Source organism: Lipophrys pholis (genome assembly GCF_963383615.2).
Source record: "Lipophrys pholis genome assembly, chromosome: 19".
Lineage (NCBI taxonomy): Eukaryota > Metazoa > Chordata > Actinopteri > Blenniiformes > Blenniidae > Lipophrys > Lipophrys pholis.
In genome coordinates this window covers 10,372,442-10,388,866 of record NC_137647.1, presented here as the reverse complement: position 1 = coordinate 10,388,866, position 16,425 = coordinate 10,372,442, and the positions used below count along the sequence as shown (strand labels likewise).

Genomic DNA, 16,425 nt, shown 5'->3' with positions numbered 1-16,425 from the left:
AGCTCCAGGAGCTGTCAGAGAGCCAGGAATGTGAGGAGGATTTGCCGAGGTTGCACTGAACAGGACCCAACTGTGTGTGTTTGTGGGATCGCGGCCATTAATTCTCACAGAAAAGTTTACCGATACCAAAGATGTTTGAAAGTCCGCGCTTACTACTTTCCCACCCACCCACTCACTTCCAAACAGTGACCATTAAAACGTTTGACCATGTGGTCATAGCCTCCGCTATACAATGGCACGAGAATTTTCCTGTACATTTAAAAGCTCTTTAAGATCAGTGAGGTAATAGTGGCCGCAAACAATGAAAACTACTGTTGTATACAGAGACTATGCCACGTGATGTGATTGCAGTGAACCGTAACTGGTCAAATATGTCTAAACAAGTCCAGGAAAGTCTCGCAAGCTGTGCTTTAGGTAGATAACACTTTTTGTTTTCCTGCCACAAAGTCTGATTGTCCATCACCCCCCCGTGTTCTTGGTTCTTGGTTCTGAACCAACTTGTTTATTATTGCTCCGACTCTTGACACGAAGCTCCAGCGAGTGCTTATCTGGGGCCTTTTTTATAATTGAGTTCTGGCTTACAGTCTTGTAACAACCCGTCCCTCTGGGTGACCGCAGCATGCAATCCCCTTGTATGGAAGTTAAATGGATTTGCTGGATGGAGAAATCTCAGTTACATAAATCCTAATTATGAAAAGAGACAAAGGCTTGTTGATTGTTTGCTGAGCCAGGATGGGTGGGGGGTGGGGGTGTGGGAAGAAATGCTCATGCATTTTCTTTCTCGCACTGAGAACCAGGAAAAGACAAAAAGTTCCAGAACCAAAGAGTTTTTTTTATTAGTTAGTTAGACAAACATGTTAAAGCTTCATGGAGATTGTCTTGTTTGTCATACTCCAGTCAAGAAATCGTGAACCTTTTGGACGCTAAATCCAAATAAACACAATTTGTGATTCACGTCTTCCTTGATTCGGCGACAGATGTCAAATTTCGAGGAGATTCTAACAATAGGAGGTGAAGGGAAGTTGTTAGCTTTAAAAAAAACATTTCTTTTGTGCTTTGCATTTTCTTCAAGAATCATTTTCCACCTGCGCCAAACATAGTCAGAGCATACAAATAGCACCCCAGTGTACATTTATTTATTTATTTTTTTAAACTCCAGTCAACTGATCAATCTGTTCAGAACATTTAGCAAAAAAAAAAACCTCAATAAATAAGCATTTAATTATTGCTAAAGCTCCGTTAATAAATAAAAAAAAAAAAACGCAATATCATTACGAATCAGTCATAAAAGTGCAGACTTCGTGTCCTTTCGTGCAGACATGAGTCAAGGACTTGAAGATAGATAGCTCGCCATATTAAGTTTTCCACCGTCCACTTCGATTTTTACGTCGACACGTCAATGACCCTCAATTTATAAGCCACCTATTACAAACTTACAGAAATCAGCTCGCGCTCACCATTAAGCCACTAATCATAAAGTCTCCTTTTTCTTTAAACAGCGCTACAGTTTTCCATCCTATTACAACATTCCAACAAATCCGTTTATACAAGTTGTACACAAGAGCTGATTTGTCCAGTATTGTATGTACAAACTCTGCTCCATGTTTCTCCGTCTTCAAAACACCCCCCCCCCCCCCCCCCCCCCCACCCCAAAGAAAAAAATCAAGAGGTCACAGGTTCACCACGATATAAACACTGAGTTCTGTTGGACGACTTAATACAAATGTTCTTTCTATATACTGAGGAGAGGATTTTAAAACCAAAGTTTAAATATCTCAGAATACCAACCTTCTTAATCATTTAGCTTTTTTGGTGGAAATATATCCTTATTGAATATCCCATAGCTGCTTTACATATTTTTTTAATAAGGGGATGGAGTTTCAGAAACAGTGCAGACTAACATAAAGCTATGGCAGGATGTGACAGCGCTGCTTCGGACAGTCGCTCCTTTGTCAGAACGTTTCACAGCTACAGGTGAGTGCAAGTCCCAAGGACAGATGAAGGACAGAGTCACTCGGCGGAGTCCTGAGAGTCGCTGGCCGCGTCGGGACGTCGGTTCTCGCCGATGTCCTCTTTGGTCTTTTGGATGCAGGTGAAGATCTCCCTGAAGAGAGCCTTGTACTCCGGCAGCTGGCCGTCTTCCAGCAGCGCCGCCGGGTCAGACAGGGACGACGCCAAGCTGGAGCGGCGGCGGCGGGTCTTTGTGCTCGCTAAAGTGGCGCTGGACGTCTGGACAGCTTTATGGCTGAGACCATCTGATGCTTGGTGGCATCGCTGCAGCAACTCATCATATTTCACCTAGAGAGCACGAAGATTTAAAAAAAAAAATATATATATATATATATATATAAAAATGTCCACATATTCAAAGATATTTGCAATGAGTTGTTGGAGTCGTGCAGTGAATACGCCACCTGTAATGCGCTGTACTGTGCATCCACCTCATTGAGCAGGGAGATGCCTCGCCGTTTCACGGCCTCCGCTCGCCTGATACACAACTCCTCGTGGCCACGGCGGATTTCATCAGAGCTCGTTGCTCTCACAACGCTGTCACTGTTGCGCCGCAGTCGGCTGTATCTGCTCAGTTCCGCGCTCGTTTCTACTCCCTCCTCCCGATCGCTCGGCCCGGAGCCGGCCGGCTCCTCTGAGGCGAAGAACACCGTGTCAGGCAACAGCAGCTGCTCGGGCCTCCTGAAACTGGTGATTGTCGGAAGGGATGGAGACGCCATTACTGAGAGAAATGTTTCATGCGACGTGTCGGTGCTTGCGCCGTGCGCTGAACTGAATCCTTTCATAACCCACAACACACCTTTTGGCAGAGTCGGCTCGCCACAGAACTTGGAGCTGCTCTACTTCCGCTTCCAGCTCCTCTTGCCGGGCCCGGCAGCCCGTCAGCTGGGCCAGCCGCTGCTCCAGACTTCTGTTGTCGCTCAGGGTCAGCTCGACCTCCCGCTCGGCGGCCTCCCTGCGCCTCCGCTCCGCCGATATCTGACTCTGGAGCGTCTGGATGGAGCGCTGGAGGGACTCATTCTCCACCTCCGGGTCTTGGTGTCTGTTCCGTCCACAGAAAGAGTCCTGAGGCGACCAGAGTCCGTCCACCAGGTGACTGTCGTGAGCTGGAGACCTGAGGCAGGAAGAGGCGCGCTGTCTCAACGTCAAGGAGGTAACTCTCTATAGAGCACCGAGATTATCATAGATGTGCTCAATAACACTGACAAAGAGTCCAAAACCTGAGTTTAGAGAATCTTTCAAAATGACCATTTACAGCACACAGCTTCAATACAGTCGACTGTCAATTTGACGACTCTGTCTTCTTGGCAGAAGTTATTCACTAAATAGAATGAGAGGAACATTCTGGACAATATCAAGCACTAGAAAAAAATAAAGCAGTTTACTTTTTTTGTCCTCGAGCTAAATAAAAAAACAAACAAACAAAGAAAACATGTTTATACCTGTTTTCAAATAATTGTGAAATTACAGCAAATAGCCATTTTAATAATGCTGTTTTCAAAAAAACAAAATGGAAAGAAATCGGAATATTTGTCATCATGTACAATGACACTGGATAGGAGCAATCCAAAATTATACACCTGGGTGTCGTAATTACAGATTATCCACAAGTAGATTGCACAGATTTGTGTCATATTATTATTATTATTTTTTGAAGTGGTGCGCTGGGTTTCACAATTAGCACAATGCTTAAACATAGACTTTCTTAATGAATTTAACTGGCAGGAAGGAGGACTGGACATGCAGTGTGTCAACAACTCCCCTCACGGTACAGCTAATCAGCAGCAGGAACTCCGGCGAGCTGAAGCAACAGTTGTGTGAAAGTATTAGTGCCCTGCTGACAATAGGTGAGGATTAACTTCCATATCCTGTGGATTATGTCTCAAGTAAGCACTCTGGTCTGGTCCGGCTCTGGGTGACCTGCTACTGTCCAGTCAGCACATGGGAGCTGAGAGCACTTCCACCGACACTCCTTCTTTGCTGCCGTCGTACCGATAACATTATTCTTGATGTAAACATCTGGTTGAAGTGATTTTTCCTTGTTTCTGCAGGCTCACAAGTCATTGTGCGCGGCGTTCTACTTAACTTAAACCCACTGTGAACACGTTACCTGCTCCGGTGCAAGTCGTACAGCTCTTTGAGACACGACACACTCTGTGCTCCCAGGTTGCGGCGCTCTGCCAGCTCTCTCTTGTTCCGCTCTGCCTGCGCAGTCTTGAGCTCGTCCACTTGGGCCTGCAGGTCGTCCACGTAGGTCTGAAGGCCTTCGGTGATCTCCGTCAGGCTAAAAGGAAAGAAGAGTCGACGTAAAAACCTTCTAAAAGTGCATTTGTGAGTCGTTCATTGGGCGAATAATCAGTAAGCTGGTGTCTAAATGCTGCACTCACCTCTGGATTTTCTGTTGGGCCACACGGTTGTCCTGCACTAGCCTCTGGTTGCCTTGCTCAAGATCTCGGGCAGCCACGTCCAGCTGCTCATACACTTTGGCATGCTGGTCGTTCATCTGACGCAGCAGGTCCACCTGCTTGGTCAGGTACTGAGACACAGCGAAGATCATGTTTACACTCGTTTGCACACACACACACACACACACACACACACACACACACACACACACACACACACACACACACACACACACACACACACACACACACACACACACACACACACACACACACACACACACACACACACACACACACACACACACACACACACACACACACACACACACACACACACACACACACACACACACACACACACACACACACACTCACACACACTCACACACACACACACACACACACACACACAACTGAATAAAATGAAACATATGCTTCATTAGTTATAGACCTGCTGGGGTCTATAACTCTAACTGTTGATGTCATTACTTGAACTGGACTCAAAGCAGAGTTTCACTTTAAATCCTGAGATCATTTTAATAATGATAAAAGTCACTTCAAGTCGCTGTAATCTGAGACATAGAAAACAAGAGACATGACTGTGCATGAGCCACATTTTCTTCACTCAGATTTTATCCCCCAACATGACACATTTGTTACTTGTTCATTCGCAGGGTTCCGTTGAGGAGCTCCACCCAAAAAATATTCCCACTTTTATAGAACTCACCATTTCTAAATATTTGTTTCAGTATTTGACGTTGTTAATGATGTGCCCCTTTGTGTGGCGGCGGGTTTCCAAAGGGAGCCTCGATGAAAGCTCAAGCCACTGCTGTGAACAAATTAAGGCTCTTATCCGCATTGATCTGCCGAAGGCAGCGTCCTCCGGCTCAAATGGGTCAGAGCTGTCTTGACATTGAAATAAAAAGGTGGCTCAGTCACGTTTATTGAAACGGTTTTGTCTGAAAACTAACAAGAAAAGCTCAAATTCAACTTTCAACTCCAACATAGAGGCTGGTATTGGTTTTGGGAACATGTATACTGTGTCATTGGGTACTTGGCAATGCCTTTAGGCAAAAAGAAGAAGCAAATGAATGAAGTTGAACCACATCCAAGACAAAAAATAAATAAAAAAAAGGTGCCAATTAGTTGGTGAAAGTTTTCTCATAATGAGCCTCACAAACGTCCTGCCAAGTGGAAGCTCCATGCCAAAGGGTTTTAAAGCCGGCATCGGTAGGATTATCTTTTACGCCATCCTATTTACAGCTGAGAAAAATTCCCACTCACACTTCTTTTCCAGTGGAACAGCTTGCAGGATTGCTCAGCATGGGTTGTTTTTTTTCCCCTTCAATGACTTGCCCGTAATCATAGGCTCTTAAAAAATCCACGTGTGGACGGCAGAGGAAGTCCATTTAACAGGGGGTGGCGGCTGCTGGAGCCACAAACACTTGTGAACATGTATCACCTCTATCTCCTGGAGCTGCTCCTGGTTGGTGGAATACATCTGCTGCAGGGCCTGCTCCAGGTCATGGTTCCTGGAGAGGAGCGTTTTCCCCAGCTCCGCTGCCAAGTGCAGGTCTGGACGAGACAAAACACAACGCGTCAAAGCGAGATCAAGTGAAGTGGCTTTGCCCAAACAGAGGATGTGGATAAGAACAAGATATGTGTAAAAAGTATGTAAACTCTGCACCAGTGCAGCTCACACTGACACACAAATCCCTGTGTCACTGTATTAGTATCTGGCACTGGGGAATGACAGGGGAATCTCAAGCATTTCTTTCTCCCCCATTTCCCCCCACTAAATTCTGTTAAGCTGTGGATCTTGTCCAGAAGCAGTGCTGCTGACCCAATTTCTGAAAGTGACGTGAGACTGGACCGTGAAATGCAGTGGATACATATGTGACAAAGGTGAACAGTGGATCTGAAGAAACACTGTCTTGGTCAAGTTTTATCTCGCTCCACTGAGGAATGTTACAGGAAGTCCTTCCTGCCTGCTGCCATCACTGGATTAAAATTGCCTCCTTCATAGATTACGTTGGATGCTCAGCCACTTTAAAAAAAATTTTTTTTTTTTTAAATATTGTTTTGATAAAAGGGAGAATACAGCATTAGTTCTTTTGTGTGCCGATTACTGTTTGACTGATTTTGTTTTCTTTTACAGTATTAAGTCAAATTCTGTACGTTTTTTCAGCTCCACGGTACAATAAATATTCATTTTAGCATTGTATTTTGGTCAAAAAAATATGAAGATATATCTAAAGAAGAAACTTAAACAACGGATGTTTCCAATTGCGATTAGACAACTTGTCAGAAAACTGAAAAAAATAAAATAAAAGCCGAAACAGTGACAATTAAATGATCTCCTTTGTGAAAACAATAAACACGGGACCGGTGAAAGCCTGAAGGAAATCCTGAACACAAAGTTATTTCAGGATGTTTCAGTATTTGCCCCATGACCAGAGTCAGTCTGTGTTACAAGCACTTAACTTTATCCTTCAGTCACAAATTCACACATTGGTCCCTTTAAAAGGGCGTGAGTCAAGTTAACGACACAGAGTGAAAATCAGGATGACTAAAATCCACATTAAACAGAAAGTATCACAGCTCTGCGAGGAGGGATTTAGTGTTGATAGATCCTGAAACACACAGTCACACTTCAGGGTGCGACCGGGCAGCAACAGCTGAGCGGCTCCTACCGTGTTGAAGGTCCTGCGGGTCGTACCACGGCTCCCCATTCTTCTCAAACTCTTCCTCCAAAATCATGTCAGCTAACATGTTGAAGGGTAGAGAAAACCTCCACCCGGTAAGAACCTGACTGGGAGCGGTGTGTTCGCCCAGCGGCGGAGGAAGGTGAACTACATCCTCCTCGCTGCCAAACAGGCTTCAAATCTGTTGCCTACAGCAACGTGGCAAATCCTCGGTGCACCCCGACCGCCAGTAGGGGGCGTAAAATACAACTTCAAAACTTTCACTCAGGTTTTTCAAACAAAAACTATAACCTTCTCGAAAATAACATTTCATCAATCCATGACCCATAACTGAAAATAACACCAAAAAAAAAAGTCTAACTAAAGCGTTTATCTAAAAACAATATTTTGGCCGTAACTTCCTGTTGGTATTGATTGGCATTTGCTTTGGCAAATCACAAAGCAGAAAGTGGCCGGAAAAAACTTTCCCAGCCAATCGTATTCTTTGTTTGTCAGCTCGAAGCCCCGCCTACATCGTTGGCACGGGAATCGAGTCCAAACGGATCTTGATATCAGTGGAAGATTTTCTACCTTCGTGTCGGGAAGTAACGCCTTCAAATGAGTTAATTTTTTCGAAACGAGACAGCCCGGACAAAGGTTGTCCCGCGGCAGTCGCGTGCACGCATTTCCTCAATTTGTCTCACAAAGCGTGGTCCCAGCTGTACAGGCGTGTAATGCGAAACTGCAACGTGGTCAAAGAAAGTAGTTTCCTGCAGGTGATCACACCGACAGTTTCACATGACTGTGGAGGAGAAGGAGTCTGCCTCAAGGATGAAGCTCGTCAGATACCTGGTGAAATTTGGGGTCAACCCCGCAGCGCTGGCTTACGCCATGACCACTCTGGGCTCGGCTATGATCAACAATGTCTTCAGCTTCTACTATGTCAAACTGTTCCTGAACAAGTACAAAATATCCGAGGGGGCATTCCACCAGTCACAGGTGAGCATCCTGACAATGTTTACGTGATCTATCTGAGAAAGCCTGGTGATTGTAAGTGTCTGTACTTTTACCTAGTTTCTTCCTCAATTCAGTTACCTACTATATCTTCATGCCGCCTTAATGTTGCTTTATGGCTGCAGACAAGTTATTCCCGTTCTATGACGTGCAAGAATAACCTGTCATCAAACTGTCAACTATCCAGTAATCTAATCTTAACATTCTAAATGTGATCTCCACAGGTGGTGTACATGGTGTGGAATGCAGTCAACGACCCTCTCTTTGGTTACCTGCAAGATAACTCCAGGGTGCCCTGCTGCTCTCAGCGACGTCTCTCCATCCTGTACGGCGCGCCTCTCTACTCGCTGGCGTTTCTTCTCGCCTGGTTCCCGTGGCGGACCTATGCTCCTGGCGACTGGCTGAGTGGCTTACACCTGACGGTAGCGCTGTGCGCTTTTGATGGCTTGCTGACGTTTGTGCTTCTGGCACAGTGCGCACTATTTGCAGAGATTTCCAGCCACCATCACAGCAGACTGAGACTTGTGAAATACAACCAGGTGAGGCCTCCGTCTTTCTTGAGCGTGCACTCAAGTCAAGCCTTCCAACTCATTTATTCACCATATTTGTTTTTACGTTTCCTAGGTGGCTTCTCTCATTGGCTCCTCCAGTGTCCTCTTCTGTGGTGTGCTCTCCAAAAACATGGAAGACTTTGTGGCTTTTCAGGCTTTTACCGTGTTGATCGCCGTTCTCAGCTGTGGCTGCATGCTCTACACAGGAGTCCACAGTGAGAGCCGCTTTGATAACAAAGGATCTGACCCAGATATTTCAGGGTCCGGTGACCAGGCGTCCCAGCAGTCAGTGGCTTCCTTCTCCTTGTTAAAGACGTTAACGTGGCAAATCTTGACCAACAGGGACTTTCAGGTGTTTGTTATCATGAACTTCTTCCAGGTTTTCATGTTGGCTTTCTTAAATAATTTTACCATGATATTCGCCGAGCACCTGATTCCACCGGATGTACTTCCATCTCTGGCCAAGAGCATCATGTACGGAGCGGGATTCCTCTGTCCGCAGGTGCTGAATGCTTCTGACTTGAAATACATGTTGGAGATCATTACTGTTTTAGTTTGTAAAGTTGGAACCCAAACCTTTGGTTTATTGTTCAGGATTGTTTGTGATGGGGCTGTGATGCTACGAGAAGCTCTTTTCGCACCACGCTATTGTTTGCCTATTTTATATCCTCGAGGTCTCTGTTTTTTTAAACACACAATAGGTGACAATTTGAGCTGTTAATCCGACCAACACACCGATTCCATCAAATATCAAAGCTCCCAAAAGGATTTGAGGCTCATGTTTGATTTGTCACTCATCAATGTATTGTCTCCACCCCCAGCTGTTGGTGTTGAGCGGTCAGAGGCTGCTGCACGGTGTTGGCTACTACAAGATCATCCTCTTTACCTTCTACATGGAGGCGGGAATGGCAGCTGTCATGTTAGCACTCGGTCCTCAGTATTACTATGTCCTGGCTTGTTTCCTCACCGTTAACATGTAAGAAGTTCTTCATCAATGCTTGATTGAGTTGGATCTTCAGTTCGTTCAGTGCACAGCTTTTCATTTTGTGTCACCCTCTCATTACATTGCACCTAAACTTGGTCTCCTCACTCTTTCATCAGGATTGTAATTCAAGCTGCCTTCAGTCTTTTCGCCTTGCCTTTGGCTGACATTATTGACACAGACCTACAAAAATACAAACGAAGGTAAGTGAGAACGAGGCTGTAGCTCGCGGCCCAGCGGTGTTGAATTGGTGCACACCTCTGTCATCACAGGTAACCTTTCATCTTAGACAGGTTTGTTGTGCATGTCATCTTAACCAGGCGTGCTTTCTTGCTTCAGTGATAATGTTTATAGTGGCTTAGAGCTTTACATGTTGACCGTCAGACGGTTGATATATGCAAACATTCACAAATGAAGTCATCATTCAGATGCAAAGGTATAGACGACTGGAATCACACAATTTGATGCAACATTATATTCACACTTTTGCTAAAATACACAAAGAATAGGACATAAATTCACAATTCTTATTTGTCATTTGACCATTAATGTTTCTGAATCTGTTAAATGTATTGATATCTGTCGAGTGATACGTTGGCCTTAATTCCTCCTGCAGCTCCCCTCTCTCCTCCATGGTGTTTGGAACAAATGCTCTGTTTACCAAGCCAGCTCAGTCCCTGGCCCCTATGATCGTGCTTACTATCCTCAACCAGTTTGGATACGAACAGCTGAAGGATGCTGGAAGAGACTCAAGTCCAAGGTACCTACCATTTCCAGCAACCCAGTCACTTATTATTCTCAACATTCATCCAATTGAATTAGTATTTATAGCGATAATAAAGTAGGGTCACATGATCATGTGGCAGCTGGCGATCCTGTTTCACAGTGGGAACGTTCCCGTATCAAGCAGAATTGGGAGCTTTGTGTGTGGAGTTTGAATGTCCTCCTTGTGTCTACAAGGATGCTGCCAATTAATTTCCACAGTCCAAATGCAATTGTTGATATTAATTGGTGAGGCTAAATCACCTGTGAGTGTGTGTGAGATTGTCTTGTCTCTCTTGCGTTTGCCTCGCGATAGACTGGTGACAGTGGTCATAAACGTCACTGCTGATTTCTGTACAATTCAATTTCTATCTTGAACCATCTCTGGCCTGATTCTGCACCTCACCCGTGGTCGCTTGTTGTGTTTTTCACGGTGGGATTAACTAACTCACAAGCGAACGCGTGCTAACAAATGAAAAGATTGCATTATTACAAACGAACTCCAGCAAGCTGTCTGTGTCTGTTCTTGTTTTTAGTGCCTTGGCGAGCCTCCACAGCGTCATGTTCTACATGGTGTGTCTGGTGCCGATGTGTATCGCTGCTTTACAGGCTCTGGCTTGGAGGCCTTTCTCCATCCGCGACAGTCACACAGTTGAAACAAAATACGCCGACGGGTAACACCCCTTCAAAAGGACGCCTCGTAGTATTTCCTCAGTTAGAAGTAGGTGAAATTATTCGAGAACTATCCTGGGAGTACTGAAATGTCCATCACGGTAAATCATCCTGATATTACGGATGACTACTCGGATCAAGTCGGTAAAAACGAGAGGAGTAATGAACTCTGCAAAATGAAACGGCTCCACTGCCTCTATGATTCACATCAGCTGCACGGACGGTTGAGCGAGCGATTGCAAATGTCTTTCTTCTAGAAAGGAGATTTATAATGTTGATCACTATTACTTTGATCTGGACATCAGCGGGTTTTAAGTACCATATCTGGAGAAGCCTTATCCTATAAGCCAAACTGTGATCCTCCTCAAACAGTTAGGAAGCTGAGTCAAAGATACTTGATATCTCCGCATTGTAATGAAAGTCCCACTGACACCCGACCTCTGCTGGTGACTAGTGGGAGTATTCTCTGCATGTAACAAGATGTGTTTACTTAGTTTAAATGTTTATAGCTGGAGAGTGGAAGAAATCGGTTAAGAAATGAAGAATTCTGAAACTCAAAATTGGAGTAACACTGACATAATCTCACTTGACGTCACACAGTCACACTGCTCCCAAGTCAGATTTGTGTTTATTTTTTTCCACTAAGTGACACTAGTGTTGTCACTCAAGCAAATATAATTGATTTTGGAAACAAGTCAAAGTATCTCCATAGAGACCTTGATTAAACCCTTTTGTTTTGGGCAGTGGGCTGGGGTGGGGGGGATGTCATTTCTTTGAAACCAAATATGTTAAAGTGAAAAAGAGGAAATGGGTATTGCTTTCCAGACACGAGTGAAAAAAATAAATAAAAATTGGGCTTTTTTTTAAAGCCCAATCATTTCTTTTAAACCAAATGTGTTAAAGTGAAAAAGAGGAAATGGGTATTGCTTTCCAGAAACGAGTGGGGGGGGGGGAATTTTTTTTAAAATTGGGCTTTTTTTAAAGGCCTTAAATGTTGACTATTCATCTTTCTTATAAATCAAGTAAATAACAGGCTCTCTGCTATTTTGCTAAAAAAGTAGAAAAGGTCTGTGATCATATTTCCAGGCATGGCGCAGTACCATTTGTAAATTAAAAACGTGCGTGTGTAAAATGTTGTGAATCAAACCCAATCTTGATTTGAGGGTTTACAGAGGACAGAGTAACAAAGTGTTCGAATTAATGATTTTTGAATAAGTAGAAAGAGGTACGTATCATTGCTTATAAATTCTAATATGTAACCTGGAGAAGAATGTGTCGTTTGTGTGCCCAATCGCCAGAATAGGAAACTATTCAAGGCTGCCTTCAGTTTATTTTTGATGCTTGATAGAAGTACAAAAATTTCTTGTTGTTTTTTTTAACAACACACGCTGTTTTTTTAATAAATCGCTGTTTCAAATTTTTTTTTTTGTTAATACAGTCTTTGTTATACTGCATAGCTGGTCATTGTGAATTTTTGAATATTTCTGATTAAAAAAGGGTTTATGCCATGCTCTTTTTTGTTGTTGTTGTATTTGATCTGTTTATTGTGGTTTTCTGTCCACAAATCTGCACAATATCAAAAATGACCCGTATTAATTTTCTAATTCAGGTGTCATCAGGGCAACAGGTCAGGAGATTATTTCCAAACGGCTTTATTCACAGTTTTTCTGTAAGAAAAGGTGAGAACAATGGGGGGGGGGGATGCTACTTTGTGCACGTCTAAGTGAAATTTACATATTCTTACATCACACAGCTTGTTATCCATACTATGTCTGAAGAAGTCCTGATACAAAACATCAGGAATTGACAAGAAGACATTTACAAAGCTATGATCAAGACAACATGTCACACTACATATGCCTTCAGAATCGCTCCTTACGAGGCTCCACTGACACTGGAACTGTGGAACATGCGAACGATGACTCAGCACTATTATTGTAGCGGCAATGTCTTGTCTGACGAGAGAAGGTGAGCAAACGCATCACAGGCTCGCCTCCTTTCTAACTCCGCTCGTCTCCTCAGCCGCGTCACAGCGTCCACAGTCGGGCGTTTCATGGCGTGGAAATTTCCTCTCGATGTCAAGACGACGGTATCCTTGAATGACTCTCAGAGATTTTGATAAATTCCCTCACCGGAGCTGTCCAAGTCATTGTGTGCTGCCTGCAGTGTAAACGACGTTAAAAGGTGAAACGATGGCAGATCTGAACATTTTCACACAGGCAGGAAGCATTTCACAGGGGTGGGTTGTCACAATTGGACCTCAACATGTTGCAACATTTACCTCAGCTTGAAAATGGTTTCCACTCGCTGCTTGTTTGCTTTTCTCCAGGTTCCCTTTTCTGTACATTTCCTGCAGCACGTCGCGGAACTGTGTTTTTCTGCTCGAGTTTTTCTGTTTGGGAAAGTAAGTGTTGTTGTAAGGTCAAATTTTCTGTTTCTGTAATCTCAAGAAAAGTCAAGTGACCCAGTTGCTTCAGTTGTGGCGTTTCGACAGTTTCCTGGCTAGTGATCTATAGATGCCATGGTTGCAGTTCCCCTTTTTGAATCTGGACTTTTCCCCTTTTAGAAAACTGAACTCCTCAAGCAGAAATTAAAATAGAAAAGACAAGACACGCTTCTCCAACCTTGAGGGATTTTTCCTTCTTTCTGCATTCTTTCATACTGCAGCCATACTAGAAAGGAAACGGAATAAATTACAGATCAATCGGACTAAAACATAACTTTCAAAATAAAATCAGTATGTTTGTGTGATTTACCTTCTTTAGAATGATGAGCATTAATAGTGCCAAGCTGTAGACTGCTGCGAGGGCACACAATAACAACAGAAGAATGTGTCTCACCATGGTTTTATATTTATCTGAAAAGAAAAAAAACGAACGGTTTGACCAATTCCATCTCAAACGTCCACATTTGTTTTAGGAGAATCTTCCCTCCATCCTTTCTTCCTTACCTCTCACCATCAGTGCTTCGCCGGGTCCCACATGGTGTGCACAGCATCCCGACTCTCTGCTTGAAACCGCCGCACAGTGGTAGATCCCGCTGTCGTTGCCGTGAAGTGACTTTATGTGTAAAGATGCTCCTTTCAGGCTGTACTTGTCCCGCGTGAGGTTGAGACGAAGGTGCGTTTTTTCTTTGAAGACAAACCACTCAAAATGCGATTCTTCGGCCGGGCAGTGTGGACTGACCGCACAATGGAGGACAGCGCTATGTCCTACTTTGCCCCAGATGTGCCGGTCTGGCTGTTGTAAACAGTGATCTTTCTCACTCGCACCATCTGAAGAGAAAAGATTCACACGTTTTTACCGAAACATTTTTTTGTAGAGGAACCAATTGTCCGTTGGGAAAATATCCAAAAGAGCGTAAACGTAAAAAAAAAAAAACGTCTTACCTATCCCGGGCAGGTGGGTGAGGAGGAGGGAAAACCAAAGCAAGCGAGCCATGTCTCCAGCCTGACAGTTTGAGAATCATCTAATGACTCTGTGTGATGTGATCTGGCAACATGGGAAGTGGACACACGGAACTTCCTCAACACTTTGTTCTGACGTGTTTTCCTGTATTGGGCAGCTGAATGGGCACATTTATATAAACTTAAGGTATTACGGCGTTTCCAGGAAATAATGCAGGATCGAGCAGTGGAACATGTCAGTAGTTCCTAGGATTAGACTCGCGGAGATAAAGTAATGATTTTGTGTCACCGTTGAGGGGAAACCACGAGTTTCCCCGTTGATCTGTTTGTGTGCAACGTGTCTGACAATGAAACAGAAAAAGAAGTTTAAAGACACTCTGGCATGATGACTTCAACCTTGTTTGTTACGATCACCTGAACCTGTTGTTGGTTTCTGGCTTACCGAGTCTGTACCGGCACATTTTCTGTGTTTGTGGCGATTCCTTCGTGTGTCTTCTTTTTATCGATATAAGCATTTTTGGTTCCAATAATGGCAATTTCGTTTTGCATTTGAATAATAATGCATCACTTTCTGGACATCATGTGCCAATGTGGGGCGGTTCTTAGTCACACTGTGGTTATGTACTGCCTCATTTGTCGTTTCTGTGCATCTTCTAATATCTGGTTGCTCTGCTTCTGTTGGTAGTCATCCTCTTGTACTTCTTTTCTCTGACATTTCCCATTGTAGTAATTTTACATGTCTTCATGGTCATATTTCGGCTCTTTGTGCATTATGGTAATTTTGCATCCTCTGCTTCTAGCCCTTTTACAACATTTTGGGTTATTTTACCATACTCCGGTGTCATTTAGTTCCTCATTTTGTCCATTTCTCATCTGTTTAATGCCATGCTGTTTCCCTTTGTAGTTTTTTTTTGTGTGTGTGTGTGTCTTGCTTTGGTATCTTTATGTCTTAAGTGCAAGTGGCAGTTTGAGATCATTTGTTTCACATTTTCAGCATTTCATGTCTCATTTTGATAGTTTTTCATCTTCTCTGTTTCAGACTCCGCAAGAATGACTCTTTTACTCTTACAAAAATATAAAACAAAGACCTTCAGCTTCCGCACTGAAACAGTCTGCCTGTGGATCTGAAAGCAACAGGGAGTATAAATGACCTTCATGACCTTGCAAAGTCTTAAAAGTTAAAAATCCAATGCGATTTTCCTAAAATTAAAATGAGCAGTTTAATTTATTTAATTTTATTTATGGGTTTTAACCAGCTTCAGTGTAGCATCACTTCTAAAAAAAAAAATGTTGAGAAATTGCAAACACTGTGCAGCCTGAAGCAAGAGGTTTTGCTATGTTCAGACTTTTTTTTCTTTTTTTTTTATGTTTTTTATTTTGTTTTATATTTATGCTTTAGTTTTACTTTTATCTGGTTTACAGTATCAAATTTACTTTTTCTTTACACTTTATCATAATATTCCATTCATCCATCTTCTATACTGCTTTATCCTGTACAGGGTCACGGGTCGCTGGAGTCGATACCAGTATACACTCTGGACAGGTCTCCAGTCCATCACATGACAAACACAGAGAGACAAACAACCCTACACACACTTGCTCACATTCAATCAATTTAATCTTAGGGCCAAAACAACAAGGTTCCAGCACAGCTTCTCTCCAGAATCTATGAGACTGATAAACAACATGCCATGACATCATAACTGCACTATTTATTTAGACTGCTGTATAAAGTACCAGTTTTACAAGCTTTTTTTTTTCTTTTCTTGTATTGCTGCACATGTTTAATATTTAATTAATGTATGCCGCCGCTGGTACTGAGAGATGAATTTACTTTACATGTGCATGAGAATGACAATAAAGACCTTTGACACGTTGGAGTCACCTATTAACCTCACATGCATGTTTTTGGACTATGGGAAACACAAACACAGGC

The 16,425-nt window shown here is 43.3% G+C and overlaps 3 protein-coding genes across 4 annotated transcripts; 1 reads left to right on the top strand and 2 right to left on the bottom strand.

The window, feature by feature from the left end:
* Positions 1–813: 813 nt before the first annotated feature.
* On the bottom strand, positions 814–7,342 carry cdr2a (cerebellar degeneration-related protein 2a). The gene is made up of 7 exons (XM_080488432.1): positions 7,112–7,342; positions 5,881–5,993; positions 4,398–4,546; positions 4,121–4,294; positions 2,810–3,124; positions 2,415–2,697; positions 814–2,298 (listed from the first exon to the last, which is right to left on the bottom strand). Exons 1-7 carry the CDS (start codon positions 7,188–7,190, stop codon positions 2,011–2,013), a joined length of 1,401 nt encoding a protein of 466 aa, XP_080344558.1. The 5' UTR covers positions 7,191–7,342; the 3' UTR covers positions 814–2,010.
* A 296-nt stretch (positions 7,343–7,638) lies between these two features.
* mfsd13al (major facilitator superfamily domain containing 13a-like) lies at positions 7,639–16,379 on the top strand. Of its 2 annotated transcripts, none has more exons than XM_080488717.1 (7): positions 7,639–8,101; positions 8,341–8,655; positions 8,741–9,169; positions 9,489–9,643; positions 9,769–9,852; positions 10,266–10,409; positions 10,948–12,598. In XM_080488717.1, the coding sequence occupies exons 1-7, from the start codon at positions 7,901–7,903 to the stop codon at positions 11,087–11,089; spliced, it is 1,470 nt and encodes a 489-aa protein (XP_080344843.1). In that variant the 5' UTR covers positions 7,639–7,900; the 3' UTR covers positions 11,090–12,598. The 2 variants fall into 2 exon arrangements, with proteins under 2 accessions (XP_080344843.1, XP_080344844.1); XM_080488718.1 differs by lacking the exon at positions 10,948–12,598 and adding an exon at positions 15,529–16,379 and having other exon boundaries at positions 7,642–8,101.
* LOC308125179 (immunoglobulin superfamily member 6) lies at positions 12,618–14,579 on the bottom strand. The gene is made up of 6 exons (XM_080488719.1): positions 14,472–14,579; positions 14,034–14,357; positions 13,840–13,940; positions 13,708–13,755; positions 13,365–13,475; positions 12,618–13,243 (listed from the first exon to the last, which is right to left on the bottom strand). The coding sequence occupies exons 1-6, from the start codon at positions 14,521–14,523 to the stop codon at positions 13,190–13,192; spliced, it is 690 nt and encodes a 229-aa protein (XP_080344845.1). The 5' UTR covers positions 14,524–14,579; the 3' UTR covers positions 12,618–13,189.
* Positions 16,380–16,425: the final 46 nt, after the last annotated feature.